A 24,750-nucleotide genomic window follows, 5' to 3' on the forward strand; every position below is an offset into this window, starting at 1 on the left:
GCTGTTCCAGAATATTAGGCCAGCGCTGGACGTATTGGGACACGTTTGTCCACAAATAAGCCTGACTGATAGATGATTTCATTTTCATAAATTTAATAAACACAATTCAATAGTGGAGAATTAAATACGCTGAAATAACCTGCCTGCATAAGTATGCGCACCCTTAAACTAAATTTTTCCACCGTTCCTTGCTCATGTTTTGTTCACTTCTTTCTGCAGGTGACCCCACAACCTTTGTCAGACTTTATCAGACTTGGTTCTGGATGCTGGTTATTTCGGTCCAAAATGTACTACTTACTGCTGATATGTTGTATACTTGGACTCACAGGATGCTGAAAAATGAAATGCCTCTTAGGGCTCCACAATGTATCACACATGTATCCAGGGTTTCCGCAGGTCATTAAGTCATTAAAATATACTTTTTTTTTAAATTAAGGGCTTAATTGGCATTAAAATTCATTAAATGTGATTATCGGTGGCATTTCAAATGCTTTTTTTTTTTTGTCTAAAAAAATAACGTTTCATAAAAACTGTTTCGTCAGATATAATATACCAGATATAACTGATTCTGCATGTTTGCGCGGATCCAAACACGCTGAACTGCTTCCGGTCCATCGTAAAGCCGTATGTTTTTACAATGTTCGGAAAAGAAGCTCGAGGCGGAGAAAGAGCTAGAGAATGGGGAAAATGCAAATTTCAACAAAAGTGGGTGGAAAACGAGGAATTTGGGACAAAGATGCGGTAAAGATGACGAAGGGTTTTGCCATGTTTGTAAAAAAAAAAAAAAAAAAATTAAGCTTTGCACAATGAGTGTCGATGCTTCACGATCTCACATGAAGTCGGGGACAGCCACAGATCAGCTGCAAGGGGCAGACAACAGCTAACAATGTCAAGTTTTCTGTAACCAACGCAGTCACGTCCGCAGTAGCTACCACAACCAGCACAAAGCAGCAGCTGGAGCAAACTCTTTCCCGTCGGGAAATCATGCGGACATGCTCTGGTGTCTGAACACAGCCATCATCAAGTACCCATGACTCTTTTTATATATATATATATATATATATATATATATATATATATATATATATATATATATATATATATATATATATATATATATATATATATATATATATATATTTCTAAGAGCATTAAAAAGCATTAGTTACTCATTCCTGTGTAAACCCTGATCATTGTTGCCGACCCCTGTATGTAATACACGTACCAGGACTGCAAGAACTGCGCCAGGCATTCAGGCTCTCTGTGTTTGTGTTATATTTAGTAACGCTCGTCGTTTATTTAGGCACAAAAATTTTAGAGGATAAAGAGGTGGTGTGGCAAGGAGCAACTTTTTCTATCAAACTTTACTGTAGAGATGGAAATAATGAATTTTATAACGTTTTTTTTTTACCAGTAGCTAGATAAACTTCTCATAATCTGGGGCTTATGTTTGCCGTTAACCCAAAGCAGAAAGAAATATGTTAATTTATATCAAGTCGTTAAGTTAATTCACCCCAGATCCATCTGAGGAAAACCTCAGATCAGGTTGTTGCCACCACCGTGTTTCTCTGTGGGTGTGGGGGTCTGGTGCTGTTTTCTTTTTTCTATCTTAATTTTACATTAGGGCCCAAATATTATCTCCGTTTTGGGAGATTTTAGCCTTTTTCTTTGTGAGAGAAAGCTTTAGTCTTGCCGCCCTGTTGTTTAGTCGAGACAAATGGAGAACCAAGCACATTGTTATAACGTGTAGGAGACAACTAGTTGCTGTAGGAGATTGCTGCAGCTCCTTCAGTGATTCCTCTGACCCACTGTCTTCCCTGCGCCTATGTGTATAACTTTCAGTCCATAATTTCTTAGTCTGAAGCCTAAAACGTTTTTAATCATGTCAAGTCAGCATTTTTCTGGTTTGTCGAATCATAGCCACGGTGATTGTAACGGTGTCGGGCCTTTTCAGACTGATCAGCGAGCGAACAGTGGAGGAGAACATTTTAAAGAAGGCCAACCAGAAGAGGATGCTGGGCGATATGGCAATAGAGGGAGGAAACTTCACCACCGCCTTCTTCAAAGAGGTACCAACCCACCCGTCCGTCTGCCTGAGCGCGTGCGAGAACGCAGATCGTGTTTGGTAAGGTACCGACAAAAAAAGCACCGCGCTTCATGAGCTACACCTTCTTTCAGCAAACCATCAGGGAGCTGTTCGACGTCAACGACGGGGAGAAGAGGGAGGCGGCGGCGGAGCTGTCTGTGCCTCAGGCTGAGGAGGAGGAAGGCGTCAACAAGCAGAGCACCACCATCCTGGAGCAGGTTGGAGACGTTTAGCTACACAAGCATCAGGTTTTCAGCACTGCCAGCTTGCTCTGTAACACCTGTGGCGAACGGTCCCAGGCGCTGTGTCGAGCCGAGGACGAGGAGGACATCGTGGCCGCCTCCCAGGCCAAAGCGGAGCAGGTGGCCGAGCTGGCCGAGTTCAACGAGAACATCCCGCTGGACGACGGCGGGGAACAGGAGGAGGTGGAGGAGCTGTCCAAGGCGGAGCAGGAGATCGCTGCTCTGGTGGAGCAGGTGACTGACGAGGCGCTTCTGTTGATCCTGTCTTGTTTTTAGCTGCTGGCCTCTCACTTCTGACCTGCTTGTCTGCAGCTCACCCCCATCGAACGCTACGCCATGAACTTCCTGGAGGCTTCTTTGGAGGACGTCTGCAAAGAGGAGCTGAAGCAGGCTGAGGTAACTTTTCACCTCAGGTGTCTCTCATCAGAAATCCCAGCAGAGGGTTTTATAGTTTTTTTTTTTTTACACCAACTTTTGGTTGCAGATTAAGAAATATTTTCTTAAAGGTATACTATGCAACCGGGGTTGATTTTCCAGTGAGGCTCCCCCCAGAGGGCGAAATTAAAAGTGCACTGTCGTAAAGATGCTCAGCTGTTCTGGTTCCTCCGTCAAGCCAGGCGCGGTTGTTTTGAGCTTAGCAGACAGGCGAACGCAACGAAAAGTGGAAAAAACGGCAGTACAAACAATGACTAACACAGTGAAGGTATGAACATCAGGGTTTCCTGCAGCGCTATCTTGGCGAAGCCGCCGCCGGCGCCGCCTCGCCAGTTTTATTATTATTATTATTTTATTTTTTTATGTTGGCGAGACGCTACCGCCACCGCCTCGCCAGTTTTATTATTATTATTATTATTTTTATTTTTTTTTTATGTTGGCGAGACGCCACCGCCTCGCCAAGCCGCAGCAGCCGCCACCGCGCCGCGGTAGTGTCTCGCCAACATAAAAAAATAAAATAAATAATAATAATAATAATAATAATAATAATAATAATAATAATAATAAAACTTGATATGCTTGCATGTTTATTTGACGTTAACACGCGGTTCTTTGTTGTTGCTTTCGCGCGTGCATATAGTGAATGGCAGGGCAAAAACACATGGAGTTCTCACCGTAAAGCGAGACTTCTGTGTGTGCGGGCCGTGAGCTCTTGCAATTGCAAGTACGGTATTTCCCCCACAGACCCCCAGTGCGGCCGAGAAAACCTTTGTTCGACCTGAAATGACTCATTTAATCATCCAAAACGGTATGGAACACATTAATTAACTGAAAAATGTTGCATAGTATGCCTTTAATTTATCAGCTTGCTCGTCTCTGCCTATCAGGAACCTTTCACTGCTGAGATTTTCCTTTACGTTATGGCTTTAATTTGGGAGAAGAACTTGGCTGGTGACCGGATGGTCCCATAGGAATGACGAGTCGCTTGCTGGAAGCTAAAAATCCTGTTTTCTGATCATTGAACGTCTCGTTCTTCCTGAATAGTCGGTAAAAGTTTTGTAGGTGTTTCCTGTTAAGTGGTTCAGACACATCAGCGGTACTGAAGATGTAGGTATGGACGGTTCACTGAGCAGAGAAAATCTGGAGTTTGGACTGTCTGACCAGCCGGTAATCGGTCAGCACAGAAAAAGTCTGATAGGATGCTGCTGTGGCGCCCCCTACAGGGAACAGCTGAAAGAAGCAGAAACCTAATTATTTGGACTTAACTTTGTTGTTTCCACTACCCTACTGTATATTTCCTTTAGGGGGCCAGGATCCTGCAGTTTTTATTCTAATAAAAACAGTTTTCACCACTTTCTTTGCACCATTTCAATCTTCAATGAAAATTTTCATCGTTTGTCATGACATAAAACATTTTTACTGGCTTTGCTTTCCCCTGCCATTCATGTTTGAGCTTGCCGTTTGTTTTATAGTTTTAAAATGATAGATATTAAGAAATTACCTGCTCGAGCCTGCTGGCAGCTAATGAAGCCATGACTTTTTAAGATTAGCATATTACATCAGACCAATAAAAATATTTCTGAATGCAGAAATTTGGGCTTAATGGAAAGCTAAATATTAGTTTCAAAAGAAGTACAATCCAACATACGACCCTTATTGCTATAATTTACTGAACATGAACAATTTGTGTCGATATCAGCACGATAGGTGGATCGCTACGCTTCAGTCTTTTAGCTCTTTAGTCCACGTAAAAGGACTCTGACGTCGTCTCTGGTCTAGGGCTGAACAATTAATCACATTTTCAATATAATCGCGATTTAACAAAATGCAATTTCCAAATCGCAGAGGTCTGCAATTTTTGGCTATGTAACAATTAGTGAATCAGACACGTCCATTAGGTGTCCCTAATATGTTTTAAAGTGGGTTTGCCTCCACATGGAAGGTGAAGACAGTTGCAGCAGTGAGATAATTTAACTTTTTTACTTGTTTTAGAGTTTATATAATCATACATAGCATTAAGTTCTGGTCAATCAGTTTAATACATAGACTTGTTTGTTGGTTGCACTTTATGTTCAACAAGGATCAATTAAAAGCTGTTCTCTTGAATAATATTCTGATTTATAAAAAACATTAAACGTTCTTGTTTAAAATAGTCCTTGTTTACAAACATCTTTATTTAGAGGCCATTTTTGTTGCTTGTGGTTAATGCAGAAAAAAGTCAAAATTACGCAATAATTTCTGCTCCGAGTTTAGATGCTGTGGGTCTTTTAGCAACTAATCCACATGGCGAGGAAACAAATTGATTTGTTGTTTTTTTATATGTTTAAAAAGACATGATAAATATAAACTGGGGGGGAAAAATCGCATTAAATCGCAATATTAAGATAAAAAATCGCAATTAGATTATTACTATTAGATTATACTGAACTCCTGACTCATGAATCTGTGCCAAATTCCTAAATGCACTTCTCAGTGCAACCTTTCCTACCACACTTTTTCTTTCCGCTAGATTTTCTTACATACAGCATCTCTTGAAATCTCCTGGACACCTGTCAAGTCAGCAGTCTTACCCCTGTTTGTTAGGCCACAACATAATATTAATAAATATAATACTTAATGTTTAATGTTGTTCCCCTGAGAAACTGAACTGCAGGCTTTCATTAGCTTTTAGCCAAAATTATGAAAATACCAGAAATAAACACGCTCAATATAAAGTAGAGGTTTGAATTTTTGAGTTGCATCATTAAAATAAATGAAATACCTTAAGATTGACATGTATATCTGTGCATTAAATGTTTGAACTGAGACATAAATGCCCCAGATAACCTCAGAAATCAGCTAAATGTAGAAATGTGAAACGGTATTTGCATTGAAGATGCCATGAATTCTGCTGTTGTGTTTTAGGAGCAGGTGGAAGCTGCGCGGAAGGGCCTGGACCAGGCCAAGGAGGAGGGGCTGATGCTCCACCGCTCCTCCGATGAAGACGACGACGACTTCATGCACACGCCAGCTTCCTCTGAACCCGCTCAGCAGACTCCCGCCCGCCGCGGCCGTAAACCCAAGGACAAGACGCTGACCTCCACGCGGACCAGCGGCCGACTCCGCGGCGCCTCGCCCGACACCGAACCCGAGCCGCAGACGGCGAGGGAGGTGCCCGAAAGACTCCGTCTGAGGGGACGGCCGGCCGCCAAAGACTCCGCCTCCGTCAAACCCTGCACATCAACCCGGGTTCAGGACTCCAAGTCGTCTAAAGCCTCGTCTCCCGGCAGAGATCACCAGACCACCAAGACGAGGACTCAGCCAAGCCGTTCCCATCCCAGTCCCGTGCCTTCCCCTTCTGCCGGCTCTCCTCCGGTGGGGAGGCAGCAGTGCGCCGCGCAGGCCGACGCTAAAAGCTCCAAAGCAGCCAAGGAGGAGAAGGAAGAGGAGAAAGAAAGGAGAATCTCTGAGTCTTCGTTAGATTCCAGCTTCGGAGCAGAACATCTGACCAAAGAGGACGACGGGCCCATGTCCCCTCCCTCCACGAGCTCCCGGTCGCCTCGTAAGCGCCAGACGGCGGACGGCGAGGTGCTGCGGGGCCTGACGGACGATTCCCCGTCCGCCAAAGTCCTGCGGAAGCTTCCGGGAAGGCTTGTGAAGGTGGTGGAGGAGAAGGAGCCCAGAAGGAGGAGACGGCGAGGAAGCGAAGCCGGAGCCTCCTCGGAGGACGTGACGGCGGAGGAGCACGCCGCTGGATTCACAGACGAGCCGAGCAAAGAGAACACGTGCCAGAGCCCCAATGAAAAGACGAGAGCGGCCGTGTACAGCTTCCCCCAGGACCACGACTCCTGCCAAAGCCCGGCTGCTCCTCCTCAGCCGGTCCGGGGTTACCCTCCGTACTCGCCGCTGCACCTTTCCCCCGACATGCCGGTGCTTAGAAACCTTCCTGTGCGACGCAGGCTGGAAACAGAATCCCGCATGGCGGCTCAGCTGGGCGAGCAGCAGCAGCAGCTTCACGGGCGAGGAAGAGGAGCGCCCCTAACTAAGCAGACAGACTCAGAGTCTAGCATGAACTGCCTTGTGACGCCTGTGAAAAGGAAGCGGGGCCGGCCCCCTAAGATCCACACTGCTGCACCTGAGCCCGAAACCAGAGCGGCTGCTTCCCCCTCCTCCCTGAGCGAGGACAGGAGCCCCGCTCTGTCCCCCAAACGGAAGAGGGGTCGCCCCCGCAAGGACTCCACAGTCGCGTCCGACGCAGTTTGTGCGGCACAAAGCTCCAACGCACCAAAAGCTGAAACCAGAGTCCCAGAGACGCCGTCTGCAGCTGCCGTCAACACAGATCTGCTCTCTGAGGAAACACCGGCACAAGCTTCAATCCCTGCGCAGCCTTGTGGAGCCAGTACAGGTGAGACGTCCACGTCTGACTCTGCTTCGGTCCAGACGCCAGCCGAACCCGCGTCTCCTCCTCCTGCTGCAGCCGCCACACCAGCTCCAGTTCAGGGTCCCCTCCCATCAGCCCCAGTGTGCGTCCCGGAGGCCCCTCCATCCGTCTCAGCAAGCCCTCCCTCAGCGACGCCCGCCGCCGGTGTCTCTGCTTCAGGACCAGACTCTTCCCCCGTCTCTACAGCTGAGGCCCCGGGAGAACCCGACTCTGGTGAATCCCCCGCAGATGAGGAAACTTCAAAGGCGAGCCCCCCTCCTGCTGCAGAAGTCCAAACCCTGGAGCCCGGTATCACGGAAGGCGTCGCCGCACCAGACGACCTGCACGCGGCTAAAAGCGATGCTCCACAGGACCTGCTGCAGGACTCTGCCGCTCCTACAGGACCGCCTGAAACCGAGACCCCGCATGGAGGTCAGGAGGCGACAGACACGACTTCAGAAACTCTTCCAGACGCGTCACAAGCCGCCCAGGAGAGCCAATCAAAGAGCACGACTCCAGAAGATACGGAGCAAACGGCTTCACCAAACTCGACCCCAACCACGCCCGGCGACGCCTCCGACACGGCGGCTCCGTCCGCTGAAGACGAGACTCCGTCAGGACAGGCTGAGGTGACCGCGGTCCTGACCCAGCCGGTTCCAACGCCGCCGCCGCCGCCGCCATCGTCCTCAGAGACGCCTGCAGACGTTCAGGCGACACCAGAACCGGACGGGTCTACAGAGACGTTTGCAACTTCCTCTGAGACAAAGACGGCTCCAGAACCCTCTGGTGCAACATCTGCTGTGGTAACAACGCCTGCAGACACGCCTTCCCCTCCAACAGAGGAGGTCAGCGCTGCAACTCCTGCTGCCTCCACCCCAGCGGTCGCTGAGCCGAACCCAGCAGGAGCAGCAGGAGCAGCGCCTTCTGAAGAAAGTCACTCAGAAATGGCGTCTGCATCGTCTCCAGAACAAACCCTCACAGCCAGGGAGGCAGCATCGTCCCCCGTCTCCTCCGCCCAAACCCCTGCAGTCATCTGCCCGGTGGAGGAGCGGTCTGCGTCCCCTGCTGCTCCTGAAGAGACGCCCGCAGAGGCTGCTCCCCAGACGGAGGAGGCGCCCGCTGACGCGTCGGCCAACACGGAGACCAAAGGAGACCCTGACACAGACGTGGGAGCAGACGCCGTGAAGGATGAAGCAGAATCCAGCAGGGAGGAGGATGTCTGTAAGCCAGAGCCTAAAAGGAGAAGGCTGGACACCTCCTCCGACTCAGGGAAGGAAAAAGCTCCTCGGGAGGCCGCCGCCGATGGTCAGAAACTTTCCAAGCAGAAGAGGCCCATCAGCCGGGAGAGCAGCCAGGAGTCTGTGCGCTCGTCTTCGCCGTCGTCCGGGAGCTCCTCGTCGACCCTCACCCGGCACGCTCACCACAAGAAGACCTACGAGAACAGGCATCAGGGCAAGAGGAGGCGAACGGAGACACCTGAGGGAGAGGAGGAGGAGGAGGAGGAGGGGAAGGAAGCGGTCACCACTGCCTCTCACAGGAGACGCTCCAGGTCCTCCTCTTCCTCGTCCGACTCGGACAGCAGCGAGAGCAGGAGGCGGCTGACGCGCTCCACCAAGCGGCGGCTGCAGGACCAGGAGGAGGACGCAGGAAACGAGGAGAGGAAGGGCGTGAAAGTCCCACGCAGTCACGAGAGGAACGCCTCAAACAACAACACCACCGCGTCCACCGGGGGGGAATCCGGCAGCGACACGTCTTCTGTCAGGATCACCAGGAAGTCGGCGGGCTCCCAGCCGCCGCAGACCAACAGCGCCTCCCTGTTGCCTCCTGAGCCGGAGGTCCTGGGCAAGAGGTGCTCGGCTCTGAACGCGGCCGCCAAGCTGCTGGCCATGAAAGGCAGGGTGGACACCCCCGGTCACACGACCCGCAAAGAGTCCGGCGCCAAAGCTGCCTCCTCTTCTGACAGGAACCAGAAGCCTAAAGGCCTCCTGGCCTCCCCTCAGAGCAACTCGGTGAGTCCCAATAACAGGAGCAGGAGCGGCAAACCTTCGCCTCCGGACCAGACGGGCCGCCCCGCCCCCCGCTCCACCAGGCGGTGCCCCGGTCAGCTGGTGCCGCCGCTGCAGGCGGAGTACAAGAGGCCCAAACCCGAGGAGAGGGAGAGTAAGAAGAAGGGGAAGGAGGGCGAGGGCCACAGCGCCTGCAGCAGCATGAGCAGCGACGGCGAGGGGGAGCGCAGCAGCAGGAGCCGCAGCAGCAGCAACAGCAGCCAGCGCACCCGCAGCATCAGCTCCCAGAACACCGAGTTCAGAGGTTCCCGGGCCGCCTCCTCCGGCAGCGAGCGCGACAGGGACCGCAGCCCCGAGCGGAGGAGGGGCGGCGGCCTGAAGGAGCGGCGGAAGGACCGACAGGAGAGCAGGAGGTCCCAGAGACACTCGCAAGAGGTGACCAGCAGCCCGGGGGCGGAGGGGGTGCCGGACAGGGTGCTGCGGAGCGTGGCGGCGCTCGCAGCGGTGCAGGCGCGCTCGCCGGCCGCCAGCACCCGCTCCTCCTCCTCCTCCTCCTCCAATCAGCAGCGCAACAAGACATGACCAGAGTGCCAAAGATTTAAAACTGGAAGGAAAAAACTAAAGAGAAGCGAGAAGGTGTCACGACCTCCAGGGCTGCTCCTGCTCCTGCTGCTGCTGCATGGGGAGCAGAACCCTCCCTGCCTCCCTTTGTGAACCGAGCCGGCCCCTCACTGCCAGGTAGTGCCTGATGGAGAGGAGGGGGGGGCGGGGCTCAGGGAGGAGGCGCAGTGAATGAATTCACCTCCAGGGACAAAGGTGCAAGATTAAAGTACTGTAATTACTAGACTGGGAACCAGAGGGGGGGACATTACAGGACCCCCTGCTGGGGGGGGGGAGGGGGGCGTTCACATAGAAATTAATTTGTCAAACATTTAAACCTAGAAGTGACCCGTTTATTGTAACCTGGAGGTTGGAGAACAATTACTTCTGCAACTCCTGTCAGCTGTCCTGACTCGTTTCTTTATTTTTTTTTTGTAAGTTATGCATATTTTTATGATTTCTTCCAGGGTGTTGGGAGGAGAGCAGGTTTGTCAGAGCGCTGGATACCCCCCCCTCCCCCCTCCCTCCATCTCCCCCTCCAGACAGTTCTGTTCATTGGATCCGTTTGCACATTGAGAAAGAGAACATAATGTGGCTTTTTCAGTATGTTTTGGTGTTTTACATGAGCTGGGTTAATCGGTCCTTAGTATCTTGCAGTATGTATTTACGGTTTGAAAATGTGCTGCTTGAACAGTTAACGCTAAAGTCTTGTATTTATACCGAGTAGAGGGGGCGGGTGAATGTTTGTGAGGAGTGCCTGTCCGGCCCGGTGGTTTCTGACCTCAGATTGCCTTGTTGAAGCGCCTGAAGCGGAGGGGGTCCAGCTTCTTGTTCAAAAACACAGAATACACAATCAGCACCCAGTGGGTCATCAGCCCCAACGTCACTCCATAGGGGGGAGGAGGAGGAGGGGGGGATACGTGTGAATCAAATGAGCAGTACAGCTCCAGATGACAGGAAACGTTTTATTTGGATACTTGTCGGGAACGGGTCGATTCCTGGTGACGGTGGTCTTACTTTTGGTTCGTCTCTTTATTTGTTGCATTCCTTTGATCCCTTGTTATTCCACATTGTTTTACTTGAAAACTAAAACATCTGCAGTTGAATAAAAAGACCAAAAATTATGTTTGTGTGTTTCTGGAGGATGGGGTTATATATATATATATATATATATATATATACATACATACACACACATATATATGTCGAAAAAAAACAAAAACCAGAATTGAGCAACTTTATTTAAAGACATTCGTGCAACATACATTCATCAGATGTAAAAACATGCAGTGCCAACGTTCCCGCTGCTTTGTGGGTCGTCCTGTAGCGACTCAAACGGCTCGGTCGCCCATATCAAATCTGAAAATGTGCATTAATATTTCTGGCAAAACGTGTCAGTAACGTAGAATACCACAGCGCTGCCCCTCCCCCACTTGTTGCTGGTCAGCTGGACGAACCAAGGCAGCTCCCCGTCTCACGAGGACAAATTCGGCTTTTAGGCAATATTTACAGTCACAAAACAGGTGAAATAGGAATAAATGGTGTCCTGTAAAATAAGAGCAATCAGTTTGTGTGATTTCTGAATGAATACTGGCTGTCATACCGGCTCATGCCAAGAAAAGACTCAATGCAATGCGACAAACTGGAGGGAAAAAAATGTTAGTTTAAAGCTGTGAGTCAAAAGTCAGAAATAAAATAAAACAAAGGTCTTTAAAACTCAACTCCTGCCCTTCTTAAGTGTTCGTGATTTTGTTTCGGATCATAAATCATAAATTCAAGCTTTCCGGGATAAAGTTGTTTGACTTTTTAATGCAGCTTTGTATCAGGGACTGAAAACCTATTTACACTTGTTACATGAAGGCAGTTTGAAACCACTTAAAAGTAAAAAAAAAAAAAAAAAACATACATTGTGTAAATCAGCAACATTACATTATGTACAATTATATTAGTCTCTTCTGTAAGGCTATAAAAATGTTCTTACGGTCTCTAATTTCATGCACAAGAATCGACAGTTTTTTTTTTCCTGAGAACAGCATATAATCAGTGTCAGGGCTTTAAACACTGCAACGTGCCTTGCTCAAGGTCACTTATGGTTCCTCTTTTCGTTTCCCTTCCGAGTGAAGGAGGTGCAGCTGAAGTAACAGTGAAGGCGGCCTCTGATTTGTGGAGCAGAAACGGACAAAAAAAAAACAAATAAAAAAAAAAAAACCTGCGGCACTTCAGGGGAAGAAGATGCTGGCGAGGTTGTAGTGAGAGCGCATCTCTTCTTGAACATAAAAAAAAAAAAAAAAAAGGATGGACAGCTGTGTTAGAGGGAGACTAGGATGTGAATAGGAGGAAGGAGGGAAATGTGTCTGTATATATATATATACACACACACAGACTTGATTCACCCGTGCTTCCTGTGGGCTGGATGTATTTACACAATGTGCCTGGTGTCGCTAGACGAAAGCGGTGACCACTGCGATGACTATGATGAGGATGAGGATGGCCAAGCAGATGGCAATCCAGATCTTTTTCTGCAGCGGGGGAAAAGAACAGAGAAATGGTATTAAAGTTCAAATACAAAACCACATACTTAGTTTCTCATTTGATAGTATGTACAAAATTAAATGCATCACAAGTGAAAAACAAACCAAAAAAAATTCCAGCATTTTGTCGTTCATAGCATAAAATAAGATGGCAGACGATGCTAAATTTCTCATTCAGTCACGTGACCCACTGTCAGTTTAGTCAAACATGATACCAGGAAGTAGTGATTTTACACAGCCAGTCAATATTTATTCAGGTTTTTAACCTTAAACGAGGACGAATACGAAACTCGCCAATTGGATGTTAAAAATGAAGAGTGCCGTGCCCGGCCATGTGCTTTTGAGCCGATAGTTAGGAACTCCAGGACGACACTGAGGGAAGTTGTAGCGATGATGATGATGCTAGTAGGCAGCATGGCAGGGATAGGGGGTCAACAGGGGTAGAGCTACCCAGCCTTTCCGGATCCAAATTTGACGCAAAACCGGTCTGTCGGATAATTAAACCTTCCTTTCCCCGATCCAAAGCCATTCTTATAATTGGCAGCAGTACAATAGACCACTGTAATGACTTTAACGATCCTTTCAGAGTAATTAATGCGTGAAGTAGTGGTTCTCAGCACATGCTCGAGGACGTTTGACTACACTGACGTCACGGCTGTGTTTTCGTCACGTGACTCGCGGATTGCTGGAGGCGCTTAGCATACTGCAAAATTCTCGCTATTTTTTATTATTTTGAGCATTTTTATTGCGATTTCGACCAGCCACAGAGAGAAAAAACGATAATCTACCATCATGCACGATAAAACTGCTCTATACCCCTTTCTATTTGAACTTAAAACAAGAATTTAGTTGTGTAATTTATTCCCAATATACGTCTGTGAAGGCCTCCCAAGGTTTGTTGGGGAACATCAGTGAACAAATCTAAAGCGCAGCGATTTTACAACATCATCCTAAAGCTGTTGAGTCAAAGATTGCACAAAAATCTTTGACTCAACATTCACTTCACCCTTAACACGTGGTGTAGAGGCTGAAATTTGGTGGTGGCGGCATAATGCTGTGGGATTGCTCTTCCTCACCAGGGACAGGGAAGCTATTCATAATTGCAAGTTTTAAAGGGATGAATCCAAACCTAATGTTCAGTCACTCAGCAGAGGTAAAAGTTCATTTTAAATCAACAGCTGCAGCAAACAAAAAGGTTTTCAGTCCTGATTTAAGGGACCCAACTGCAGAGCTAAAAAAAACAACAACCTGATGAGTAGCTGCAAAACCTGCCAGACCAAAGTCAGGGGACCAAGGTGAGGCTTTCAGCAGAGCAGGGTGGTGGCAGCATCATGCTCAGGGGTGGTTTCTCAACAGTGATGGAGGGAATTCTGGAAATGTTGGGTTTAATAGATACATTGGAGAGCAGGCGGTCCAGTCCTACCTTGCGGGCTCTGTTCTGGTACGTGACGGCCTGTGCTACGTTATCCTTTGCTTTCTCCACGTAGTTCTTAGACTGGAGGATGTTGTTTTCGATCCTGTCGACCATTTCCCCCTGAGGAAGACAAAAGCATCCCAGTCAGCGCTCTCTGCGGCGTAAAAAGCCGGCGGCGGGGCCTGCGCGTCGCCGAGGCCCCACCTGGGCCTCCACCTCCATGGCGAGGTACTGGAACATGTCGTGCAGGTCTCTGATGCTCTTCTCCAGCTTCAGGATCTCGTCGTGTCTGGACTCGATCTCGTTCAGGGCCTGCTTCGTGGCCTTGGCGTCGATCAGGATCTGGAGACCGCAGAGTTTGGGTTTGGTTAGGTTTTCACTCCCCACTCCCCACAGCGTGACACTTCAACGTATCAGATTGATGGTAGACTCCAGAAATGAGCCCATTATGGCTGTTTTCTGAAGCAGAGATTATAGGGAAGTGCCATTTCAGCCTAAGAAGGTGATCAGGTCAGATGGGACCAGAACCGCACCCTCCCACGCAGTAAAACACGGTGATGGCTGTGGAGATGCTTTCAGATTTTTTATTTCCAACACAACTTCGACAACCATGCCTCACTTTCCAAGCAATTCCCCTTTAAGGACTTCTTTGTGTTAGGGTTAAAATCCCTAAAGGACACCTGGACGTTCGTGGCTGTAACGTGACCTTTGAGGGTGGGAATACTTTAAGGCCATTTAATCTAGTCTAACTATGATTTTCTTACCCCATCTGGCGTCCAGTTTGGGCATTTTAAAGAGGCAACAACAAATCGGCGTTACCACCGGACTGACAGCAGCTTTAACGTGTGTCGTTTGCAGGACCAGCGCTCACATTCTGAGTGAAGACGTCCGTCTGGCCGCTTTCCAGCATCGTGTCCAGCTCCTCGTCCGTCACGTTGGTGCCGGCTGAAACCAGAGGGGGAAACAGATCAGCGGGGCTGTAAATTAATAATAAGACCCGCCGAGACGTTTGCAGGCAGAGCCGCTCCCATTCAGGCGTGGCCCGAGGAGCCGCAGACGTCTCGGCTTCAAAGGATGTCATTAAAGGAGCGGCGCACGCTGTAATGTTTACGTACAAGTCTATGTGGGAATTGACCGTGTTGTTGTTGTTTATGGGCATAAAATGACGGCCAGTGGGCTGGTTGTGCTCATATCGCCCTGGTCTGAACACAACGCTTATGAACTGCCGCTGGTTTGCAGACCTGCAGCTGGAGCCGGTCTCAGGCGGAGGCGTCCGAGAGAAACCGAGCAGCAATACCTCGTAGTCTGCAAACGGCTGCATGATAATTTATTTTAAGATTGGCTCATCAGCCTCTGTCTGGGAGATATTCTGATCAACTTTTTTTCCTTTCGTTCATCCATTTTATCATAAACCTGTTCTGACCCAGTGAGCCTTGATTTCTGCCTTTTTAATGAGCATCAGCTTGAATTCCCAGAAGCAAAGTTCAGCTGAGCGAATAGAAAGAGAAACTAAAACACGATTGTTGCATCATCTGGGAAAGTGCAGAAATGTGAACGGTTGCTCCATCCACCTCACAAATACCCCCCCCCCCCTATTTTTTTTGATGCAAAAAGCCATTAATTTAAATTAGACCCTATCAATAATCTAGGTTTTGCACAAATATGATTTTAGAGGAGATGGGCACCAGCTCCCCTCACAACCCCACAAAGAATAGACGTGTTAGAAAATTAATGGATGGATATAATTTTAAAGATATTTGCTTCATTTATTGGTTTCAAAATTCCCACTTATGTAACGTGTATAAATGGTGATAGGCTGTAGCTGCTAAAACCAAAGTGAGAAAGGAGTCGGGCTCATAGAGCGACCTGGAGTAGCTGAGAACCAGGAAGTGAATCGGTCACGATTTCTTCTTTGGGGCGTAAAGGAGAAGGGAAACTCACTGATCTTCAGCTGCCGCTGTATTCGCTCCACGTTGCGGTCCCGGTACTGGGCCTGGATGGTGTTGCAGTGGCCCATCAGCTCCACAAACTCCTTGGACAGGACACCGTGCTGAGAACATAGACAGGAGGGGAGGGGGTTAGGATGAAATCTGCAGAAAAGGCAGCAATATCGATTCAATTATACAGCTGGAGGGTGAGCAACAAAAGGCCAATCACAAAAAAAAGCTGGCTCTTCAGACTTTTCAAGCGTGTCGGCAAAAAAAGTGGAGTGGACGGAAAAAGTGTTGCTCAGCGGTCCAAAGTCCTCTTAGATTTAGTATTGTTTTGTTATTTGGAAATCAGGGTCCCAGAGTCTGAGGGAAAGACCGTCAAACGCGTGTTGTTCATTGTGCTGCAGCCAAGCGTATGTATGGAAAGTTCAGTGGAAGGAAAAAGTGTAAAAAGATGCCTGTTAAGGGTGCTTATCCAAGCATATTAAAAGAAAACCAGATATTATGTGACTTGAAAACTGTATTCTAAATCATAATCTAATCCTTATAATATTTTATCTAAGAGATTCAGACAGTACGGGTTGTGGGAGTCTCCAGGAAAACCAAAGCTTTCCCTGTTAGCATGCTACCTGAGTGCGCTGCATCCGAACATTGATTGGAATATATTTGCCATCGTCGTCTCCCTTTTTAGGCTCAATACCTGTGGAGAAAAATGTGAGGACGTTACCATTTAAGCGGCAGGAGAAGCAAAGCCTTCACATTAAGAGCACTCACTCTTCAGCTTCCTCTGGATCTGGCCCGCCAACGTCTTGATCTCGTCCCGAAGAGTTTGGAGCTCCTTCTTCATGCCTGTCAGAGGACCCACAGCAGGTAATTAGGCAGTGTTTCCGTTCTGTGTTGTAATCAGATGCGAACTTCGGTGGAAAACGCGGCTTTACGGTTCACTCCACAGAGAAATGAACATGCTTTTAACCGTTTGCCGCCAGCGGTCCGTTCTGGGACGCTAGCGCGGGACCCGGGGGGACGGACGTCCCGCACAGGAACACGTACTCTCTTCAGGGAGCGCCACGCCCAGCACCGTTTTCTGCTTGTTCTCCAGGTCGCTGACCATCTTTCTGAGACTCTGCAGCCCATCGTGGATTTCCTGCACCTGGAACATAAAAGCAGCTCAAGTTGCCATTTTTGCTTAGATTGCAAACAATAGTTTTATATGAACCTATAACGCAGATTTCTAGTCATACCGACCACTTAAAAGTGCTTTTACACAAGAAAACCTAAAGACGGAAAGCATTAAACTATAACACATCAAAATCATTATTTCAAATAAGTATCATTATTATTAGTCGTCTTAAAATGCACTTTTTGGACTTATCCTCTCTGCATTCATCATAAGGAACTGAGCAGAGGACAGATTTATGTAAGGCGGCAGGACACGCTTATGCAAGTTTGTATTCATCTCAAGGCAGAAGAATAAAGCTGCACTTTTATGGATCAGGTGCTTTTCTTTCATGTTTATTTGTTTTTTGCTTTATTTCCCAACATGATGACGCGTTCGGCGTCGACCGATCGGTGGACGGTTGTTTGTTATGGTAACAGCAGACATCGGCCACGCTCGGTCGACTGGTTTTCACTCAGACTGTCGCGTAAAATAAAGGCATTTGCCTAGAAGTCATTTTTATGACCACTTGCTTTCCTCATGCTGAAACCTTTTCTAGTGAAAGCAAGAATCCTCATGCATGACCGAGGCTAGAGGGATTAGAAAAGCCTACAATGTTGTCAAAACAAGCGAAATTTGAACGCCAGCGCTGCTGTTTTTAACACTTTCTGACACTTGATGTGTTAGCGATTACGCCACTTTCTGCGCCATTCCATCCAAATTAACGCCTTTGTTTCCCACTAACGTGCTCCGCTTTTGAGTTTTCTGACGATAACGTAAACTAACTTCATCCGGAGCCTTGCTTTATTCGTGTTAGCCACGCAGCCGGGGAACATCTGAGATGTTTTAGCTTGCAGATTTGTTTGTTTGAAGCTGAAAAAGGAATCAAAATCTGAGTCCAGGTTACAAACACATTTTAATTAATGACTTAAAAAAAAAAAAAATCAAGTACACTGCAAAAACGGATCTAAAAATAAGTAAAATGTTCTTAAAGTCAGTGTATTTGTCCTAGATTTGAGCAGGTAAATAAGATTATCTGCCAATGGAATGAGTATTTTTACCCCTAAAATAAGATAATTAGACATACTGCACTTGAAATAAGATGATGGAGATGAATTGTTCCTATTTTAAGTGCAAAACTCTCATTCCATTGGGAAATCATCTTATTTACCTGCTCAAATCAAGGACAAATACACTAACTTTAAGAACATTTTACTTATTTCAAGTTCCGTTTTTGCAGTGTAATTTGATAAATTACTTTTTCTAGCCCCTGCAATGTTCATATTTCGTCAAAAGAAAATCGTGAAGTAATCCTTATCTAGTTTCAAAACTTCAGTCAGAATTGCTTTAAAAAAAAAACAAAAAAAAGGGAACACACGCTGAATGTCTTTTAGTTTCGAGATGAAACGCTCCGTGTTGCTGAGTTTAACGGTGGAACCATCATGAAGGCGTGTCTGTAGACGAGGGCCGATCCTATCTGATGGCAGCATGCCCGGGCGAACTGCGGCTCCCCGGCCCTCAAACACAGATTACATAAACGGCGCCGTCAGGATTCAGGTGACCAGCTACTCCGCTCGCACCAAGCAATAACCTCCAACGGCCCCGGGAGCGGAGGGGGGGGGGGGGGGGGTCATTGGCTTATCTGACGTGGAGTGCCCCTAGGAGGACGGGCCTGCATGCGCCTAAAAACAGCAAAACGCTCCAACGGCAGCGAGCAGCGTTGGGTCAGCACGGCCTTTTTGTCTCTGCTGCTGGGCGGCGTGGCCTTCTTCAGAGACGTTTCCAGTGGCAGGAATCAGAGAATCCATGATAACCATTTACCGGTTCAAACATCTAAAGCAGTGGAAATGATCTCCGGCTGTTCCATTGATAATCACCCAGGGGAGAGACTGAAGAGGATTGACCGGATGTTTCAGGAAAGCTAACTGATGTGCGGCGTTGCTTGGTTCACCTTATTATGTTTAACCTCTATCTGCAGCGGAGCATGAAGGATAAACGATCCAGGAATGACACGCAGAGGAGGCCGTTAGCATACTAACACTGTTCACTGCAGACTAGAGTTTGCTCTATTTGGCAGCTTTTAAGACCATTTTATCGACATTTACACCTCAGTTATGTTTTTTAAAACATACCCCGCCTCCTGAATCTCAGTCCGTTCACAGATTTAGCAGCAAAACGTTACTATAGGCAATAAATGACCATTTCAGTGAAAAAAAACGAATCTTTTCAATATTAACACAACTGAAGCATTGATCTTTTTTTATATAGTAAAACTGTTCTAGACTGGAAAACCTCTGTGTTGCCTGATATTTGAATTCAGATAATCAGGTCTGATCAGAACCCCCAAAAAAACCCTGGATCAAAACAAGTCTAAGTGTCATAATTTAGAAGATATGCAACAGAAACCAAAGAGGATGTTTGCAGATGCTCTTCCTAGCTGCCACAGTGATAACGGTGATCCGTCAATGGACACAAAAACTGAACGAGGTTCACATAATGTGACCAATGACTACTTAACTAGCACTGAAAAAGGATCTCTTCTCATCATCTTATGTAATCTGTTCAAACACTCAGAGGACACCTGAGCTCTAAGCCAAATTTTGATATGAGGGACCCAATGTCAGGAAAAGTAAGTTTTTTTTGTTTAAATTTTTATGGCAATATCAAAATCAACTTTTTTTTTATTAAATAGAGTTGGATTGTCCTCTGTCCAGGACCCACTTCTATTTTCTTATTTAGGTCCAACTGCAGCATGAGGAATATAACTAAAAACTTTGCAAAATTAGGACTTTTTTAAAAAAAACTTTTTGTTGATCAAAACAATTTAGTCACGAGACGCTACAGTCATTCAAGACAGATTTAAATTCAATTACATTTCATTTCAATCCTGGTTAGAATGCTGTCGAATTAATTTATTTATTATGCCAACTGGTTAAAAAAAAAAAAAAAGGAAAGCCCAGTCAGCTGCAGAAGGTCACCAGTTCTGCACATATTGCTACTTAATCCAGCTTCCACACTTGTATTCTTAAACAAAGATGTTCACCTGAAACAGCTTCGCCCAATCGTCCAAGCTCAGCAAAAACTTTAGATTAGAGACCGAAAAGTCACATTTTCCCCAGCATATATACTTATATCTTGTTTTACCCTTGAAGTCTGAGCGGCAGATTTGTTTTCTAGAAAACAACAACAACAACCTGCAGCAGGTTGTGGTTATGCATCCCACCAAAAATGAAGAAAGCATAACTTGACTCCCGTTCATCCCTTTTATTTAGACAGCTACTGGTTGGGACTGGTGCTCAGTTACAACACAGATCCTTAGCAGTCCCTGCAGGGAAGGCATCATTCAGAGCTGATTACCCTGACTGGTGCATTTTGGGGTAACATCCGGCAGGTTTCCATGGAAACAGAGACATAAGGCCCCCTGAACTTCAGCTTTTATAAATGCTTTCAGATCGGATCCTTCAGATGACCTCGCTGACATCTTTAGGAGGCTGAGCCCATCGTCGCCTCACCTTCTTGAAGAAAGCGTCGTTCTCCTTGTCCTCTTTGGCCGAAGACGTTCCCGGTTTGATCATCAGCGCTTTGCCCTCTTCGTCGTCATCTGACGCCTCGGCCTTCTGTGGGCGCACAGAAACAGAGCCACGCTCGTTAAGGATGTTGTGCTTCCCTTGCAGCCCTGCCCTGCCCGTCCTCCCCCGGCCTCACAGATCCACTCAGCTCGAACGGAAGCTGGCGACACAAAGCCGCCCAGCTCCCGAAAACAAACCGCCGGACACGATCGTTTCCCCGCCACGGTCCGTGGGGCTCTGCAATAAAAGCTGTCACCGCAGGACCGGGGCTTAAAGTCTGGCTCCCGGTCAGGCCACTGAACTTTTCTTTTTTTAGCAGGTTAGCTCGCTAGCGTTAGCCGCTAAACTTTTGAGACTCACGTTTCCCAGTTCTTTTGTTCGGTCCCGCATTTTCCCGAAGCCACGTCCGCGATCAGGCGATACAAGCCGCTGCGCTCCGGCCGGCGCTGAAGAGAGACAGGAGCCGCTCCTGAAAAATGAAATCCCCGAAACGTTTCCTCTTCTGTCATTCAACAAGTAAACTCCAGGAGTGACGCTTCTTCTTCTGCGGTCAGACCCGCCAGCCGCCGGCTCTCTGGCGCCCCCGTGTGGCAGATTCTGCAATGACGCGAAACGCGCCGTCGCAGTCCATTGCAGACGTTTTCACGCTTCTTTGGCTTATCGTGTCGTTTCGCTGGCTGTTCCATAAAAGACAAGGCAACTCAAATACTGAGTTATTGATTGATCGTGATATTTGATTACATTTTGAAAACTGATGTAAAAAATAAATAAAAACGTGTGTGCAAACGCTGGTATTTTCAAAGAATGAAGATAAATAACATCAACGCAAAATAACAAATTCCTGCAGAATAACCAGTTGTTTTAAAAAAAAAATTTATCAGATAAAGTTGCTGAAATCAATACTTACAGTAGGCAATGGATAGCTTGTTGAACGATGCAAAGTACCGCAAGTGACGATATGCACCGTTCACACATAAGGGTGTCCAGACTTTTCGGCACATGGACCAAAATTGTCATGTGAAATGAACTCAAGGGCCAAAAAGTGAAGATATTAATTTTTTACTTGCTCTACAAAAATATGATTAAAAAAACTCAATCAGGTTTACTGAAGGAAAGAATGTATAAATCATTGTAGATCCACAGGTGAAAGAAAATTGTTTTTGCTTATTTGTCGTATCAAATCATATTCAAATCATGTCATATTCAATTAGCAAATTATTTTTAATACTTTAATTTTAATTAATAAACTGAACTCTTTTTGGTCGAGTGATATAAGAAAGGGATTTTGATCAGTCCTTTGAAAACACTTGCTGTATTTAGCCAATTTTAATAAATGAATTAAAAGCACTTTTTAATGTACTAAAGTCTGCATTTGAGTAATCGAATGTCATGAGTCCTATTTATTATGCAATTAAAGCGAACATGAAAAGTGTGGCTATTAAAAGATGAATGCTTTCTGCTGTTCTTAATATTTTCAAAGTAAGATTCAAACTTTTCTGTAATAATGTTTGCCCTAATTAAGAAAAAAGTTTCCATCTCCATCAGCTTCCTGTGCTGATGGATCAAATCTTTCTTGAAATGCAGTTGGTGGGGGGGCAAAATCAGTGCAGGGGCCACAAATGGCCCCCGGGCCGATTTACAGTATATTCACTGGAGCTCCATGTGGCACAGCTTGCTCAGTAGATAGGAAACAACACCAGAACAACAAAGCTTGTGTACAAACAAGAGGACTTACTTATCATAAACGGTGCAGATGCGTCAGTGGCTTGTAAATTTTTTTGGACCTGAAAATCTGACATTGCATGCATGTCAAATTTAAACAGCCAAAGGTAAAGTTGGTCGCACAAAATCCACCACATTCAGAATACTTTATCACTTCCTCCAGGGAAGGTCTGAATCATTATAGGAACGTTAAAAATCAAACAATAAACCAAAAAGACGTTAGTAGGCATTCACTTAAGTCTTTAAAATAGTTTTCTACAGGCACCGTTACTACAACAGTAGAATAAAATCCTGAAATTATGCCTTTTAGTTCCAATGTGCTATCTCCAAGCTTTTAAATGGCCCCATCTGGTCACCCCTACGAAAGGTTTCTGGAGGCGCCACTGGTCTGAAAATACAAAACGCAGTTGCCTGTTTTATACACGAGGCAGCCATGTTTGATTTTGAAGACAGGGCTAAAATAAACACCTGCCTTCCTCTTTAAGAAATCCAGCTCCACTCACCTTTACATAAACTCTGATCAGCTTACTTGTCCCTGCTAAAGAAAACTATTGCCACAGCATGATGCTGCCTCTACCATATCAATCAATCAATCAACTTTATTGTCAATTTCTTCATATGCTCCAGACATACAAAGAGATCGAAATTACGTTTCTCACTATCCCACGGTGAAGACAAGACATATTTACCAGACTAAGTACACAGACAACATAACATTCAGATAAAAGTAAATAAGAGGGCACATGCAGTGAAGAAAATAAATAAAAGCAGCAAAATTTGGTTAAATATGTTACCTTCTTGCCACTCTTCCATTAACGGCAGATTTGTGGATCGCATGATGTTTTAGTGGTTGTCATGTCCTTCCACCAGAGCTGTCCATCTCTGCAGCTCCCCCAGAGGCTTTTGACTGCCTCTTTGATCGATGCTGTTCTTGCCCAGCCTGGAAGCTTTGCATTTGTAGTATCAGCTTTCCATTTTCAGATGACAGGTTGAAGGAATTCAAAGCTTTGCATATAGTGGTATAACCTGACCCTGCTTTAAACTTCTCCACAACTTCACCCCTCACTGCTGTGCTCATAACAGATTGCCAGCAGGTTTTAATACACACAAGTGCACTCTATTTAGTAATTAAGTCACATGTGAATACAACTGGTTACACTATATTTTATTCAGAGAAACAGGGTCTGAGTCCAAATGCATGCCGTATTTTTTAAGATTTTAACTTGTAAAAAAAAAAAAAACGTTTAGATTGCGTATCCTTTTGCCTCCATCTTCATAATCAAGCCATGCTTTGTATTTATCTTTCCCATAAAATCTCGATAAAATACATGAACGTTTGTAAGTGTAAAGTCACGAGATGGCGCTGTTTACCTGCCTAAACTAGCAGGAGGGCCGTCTATCGTCTGAAGATCCCTTTTGTGCTTTTGGGAGGGTGGGTGGGAGGTGGACATGGATCAGGGAACCTCCTGAGTATCTTTGGGGTTTGGGTGGCCAAAGAAAAACTTGGTGACCCTTGCTGCAGATTATTGCCTCTGTCACCTTATTCCAGGTAAACTGCATAAAATAAATACTGTTCATATTCTGTTATGTGTTCCCCATTCATAGATTTTGGCTGCAGGAAACAACTATTTATGTGTTAGCAGGTAGTGATTTTGATTTGAAATTCATGAGCTAACACTTCTGTTTTTTAGCTCTGGTATATGTTTATTAATATTGTGTGTTGTCTCAAGAAAACACCTGTCTCAATGATGTGAAAATAAGTGGTTCCTGTGCCGCTCACACTCTTTGTGTTTATTAGGACACTCATGGCATTTAATGAGGAACTATAACAGTATATGAAGTGATGCATGTGTATTTCTGGATGTTCTTTGAAATACCATTTTCTGCTTAAATGTGTTGCTTATGGCATAACTGATCTGATATCTGAGAACAACCTCTGCTGTCCAGAGTAATTTTGAAATATAATCACCTCTGTGATACTTTCTGTTTCTACTTTTTTTGACAAATTTATTTATTAATGGAAAAAGCTTGTCAAGCACACCAAGCCTTATGTGAAAACGTAAATACTCCCTATACATAACATGTATCCCACCCTTGGCTTCAACAACTGCCATCAAAAATGTGGATTAACTGTTTAAAATCTTTATATGGTTTTCTATTGTGTCACTCTTTCTGAATATGGACACTGACCTAACTCAGGCAATTGAGGCCTACGGTGCTTTAGACGTTGTTTTAGGTTCTCTTGTGACCTATTGGATAACTCACTGATGTGCTCTTGGTGTAATTTGACAGACTGGACACTTGTAAAAAGTTTCATATCTCTTCCATTTTCAAGACCACAAAGCCCTACACATGACTTTATAATCAGGCTTTTGTCTCTTCATGAAATGCTCATAGTGTACTTAACTGGTTGGGTTCATTAGGCCTTATAAATAGAACTATCGCCATATCCCCAGAAGTCTGATAATCTTCCAAAGTAAAAGCCTGTGTGCAAACATCTAGGCTTTGTTGTCTATAATATGCTAGAAACAACGTTAATATTCATGTTAAAACCAAAGTTAACTGACAACTAAAGCATGTATAGATTAAAAATAATTGTTTCAAGGAACGCTCCCTGTGGTACTCCGTGGCTCTGGTAAGTAAGATTTGTTTGTTTATG

The 24,750-nt window shown here is 45.9% G+C and overlaps 2 protein-coding genes across 2 annotated transcripts in view; one reads left to right on the forward strand and one right to left on the reverse strand.

Moving 5' to 3' along the window:
- The window catches only part of srcap (Snf2-related CREBBP activator protein), a 54,695-nt gene extending 44,945 nt beyond the window's left edge, over positions 1-9,750 (forward strand). Inside the window, exons 29-33 of the mRNA XM_021323806.2 lie at positions 1,955-2,069; positions 2,179-2,304; positions 2,386-2,562; positions 2,641-2,724; positions 5,668-9,750. Of these exons, the coding sequence (XP_021179481.2) occupies positions 1,955-2,069; positions 2,179-2,304; positions 2,386-2,562; positions 2,641-2,724; positions 5,668-9,750 (4,585 nt within the window). The remainder of the gene's footprint in view (positions 1-1,954; positions 2,070-2,178; positions 2,305-2,385; positions 2,563-2,640; positions 2,725-5,667) is intronic.
- Positions 9,751-10,991: 1,241 nt separating this feature from the next.
- Positions 10,992-20,936, reverse strand: stx4 (syntaxin 4). The gene is made up of 10 exons (XM_012877031.3): positions 20,730-20,936; positions 20,313-20,417; positions 16,695-16,794; positions 16,419-16,493; positions 16,274-16,344; positions 15,655-15,763; positions 14,585-14,658; positions 13,918-14,055; positions 13,723-13,833; positions 10,992-12,287 (listed from the first exon to the last, which is right to left on the reverse strand). The coding sequence occupies exons 1-10, from the start codon at positions 20,757-20,759 to the stop codon at positions 12,210-12,212; spliced, it is 891 nt and encodes a 296-aa protein (XP_012732485.2). The 5' UTR covers positions 20,760-20,936; the 3' UTR covers positions 10,992-12,209.
- Between the last annotated feature and the right edge of the window lie 3,814 nt (positions 20,937-24,750).

The sequence above is a fragment of the Fundulus heteroclitus genome, chromosome 10, assembly GCF_011125445.2.
Source record: "Fundulus heteroclitus isolate FHET01 chromosome 10, MU-UCD_Fhet_4.1, whole genome shotgun sequence".
NCBI lineage: Eukaryota > Metazoa > Chordata > Actinopteri > Cyprinodontiformes > Fundulidae > Fundulus > Fundulus heteroclitus.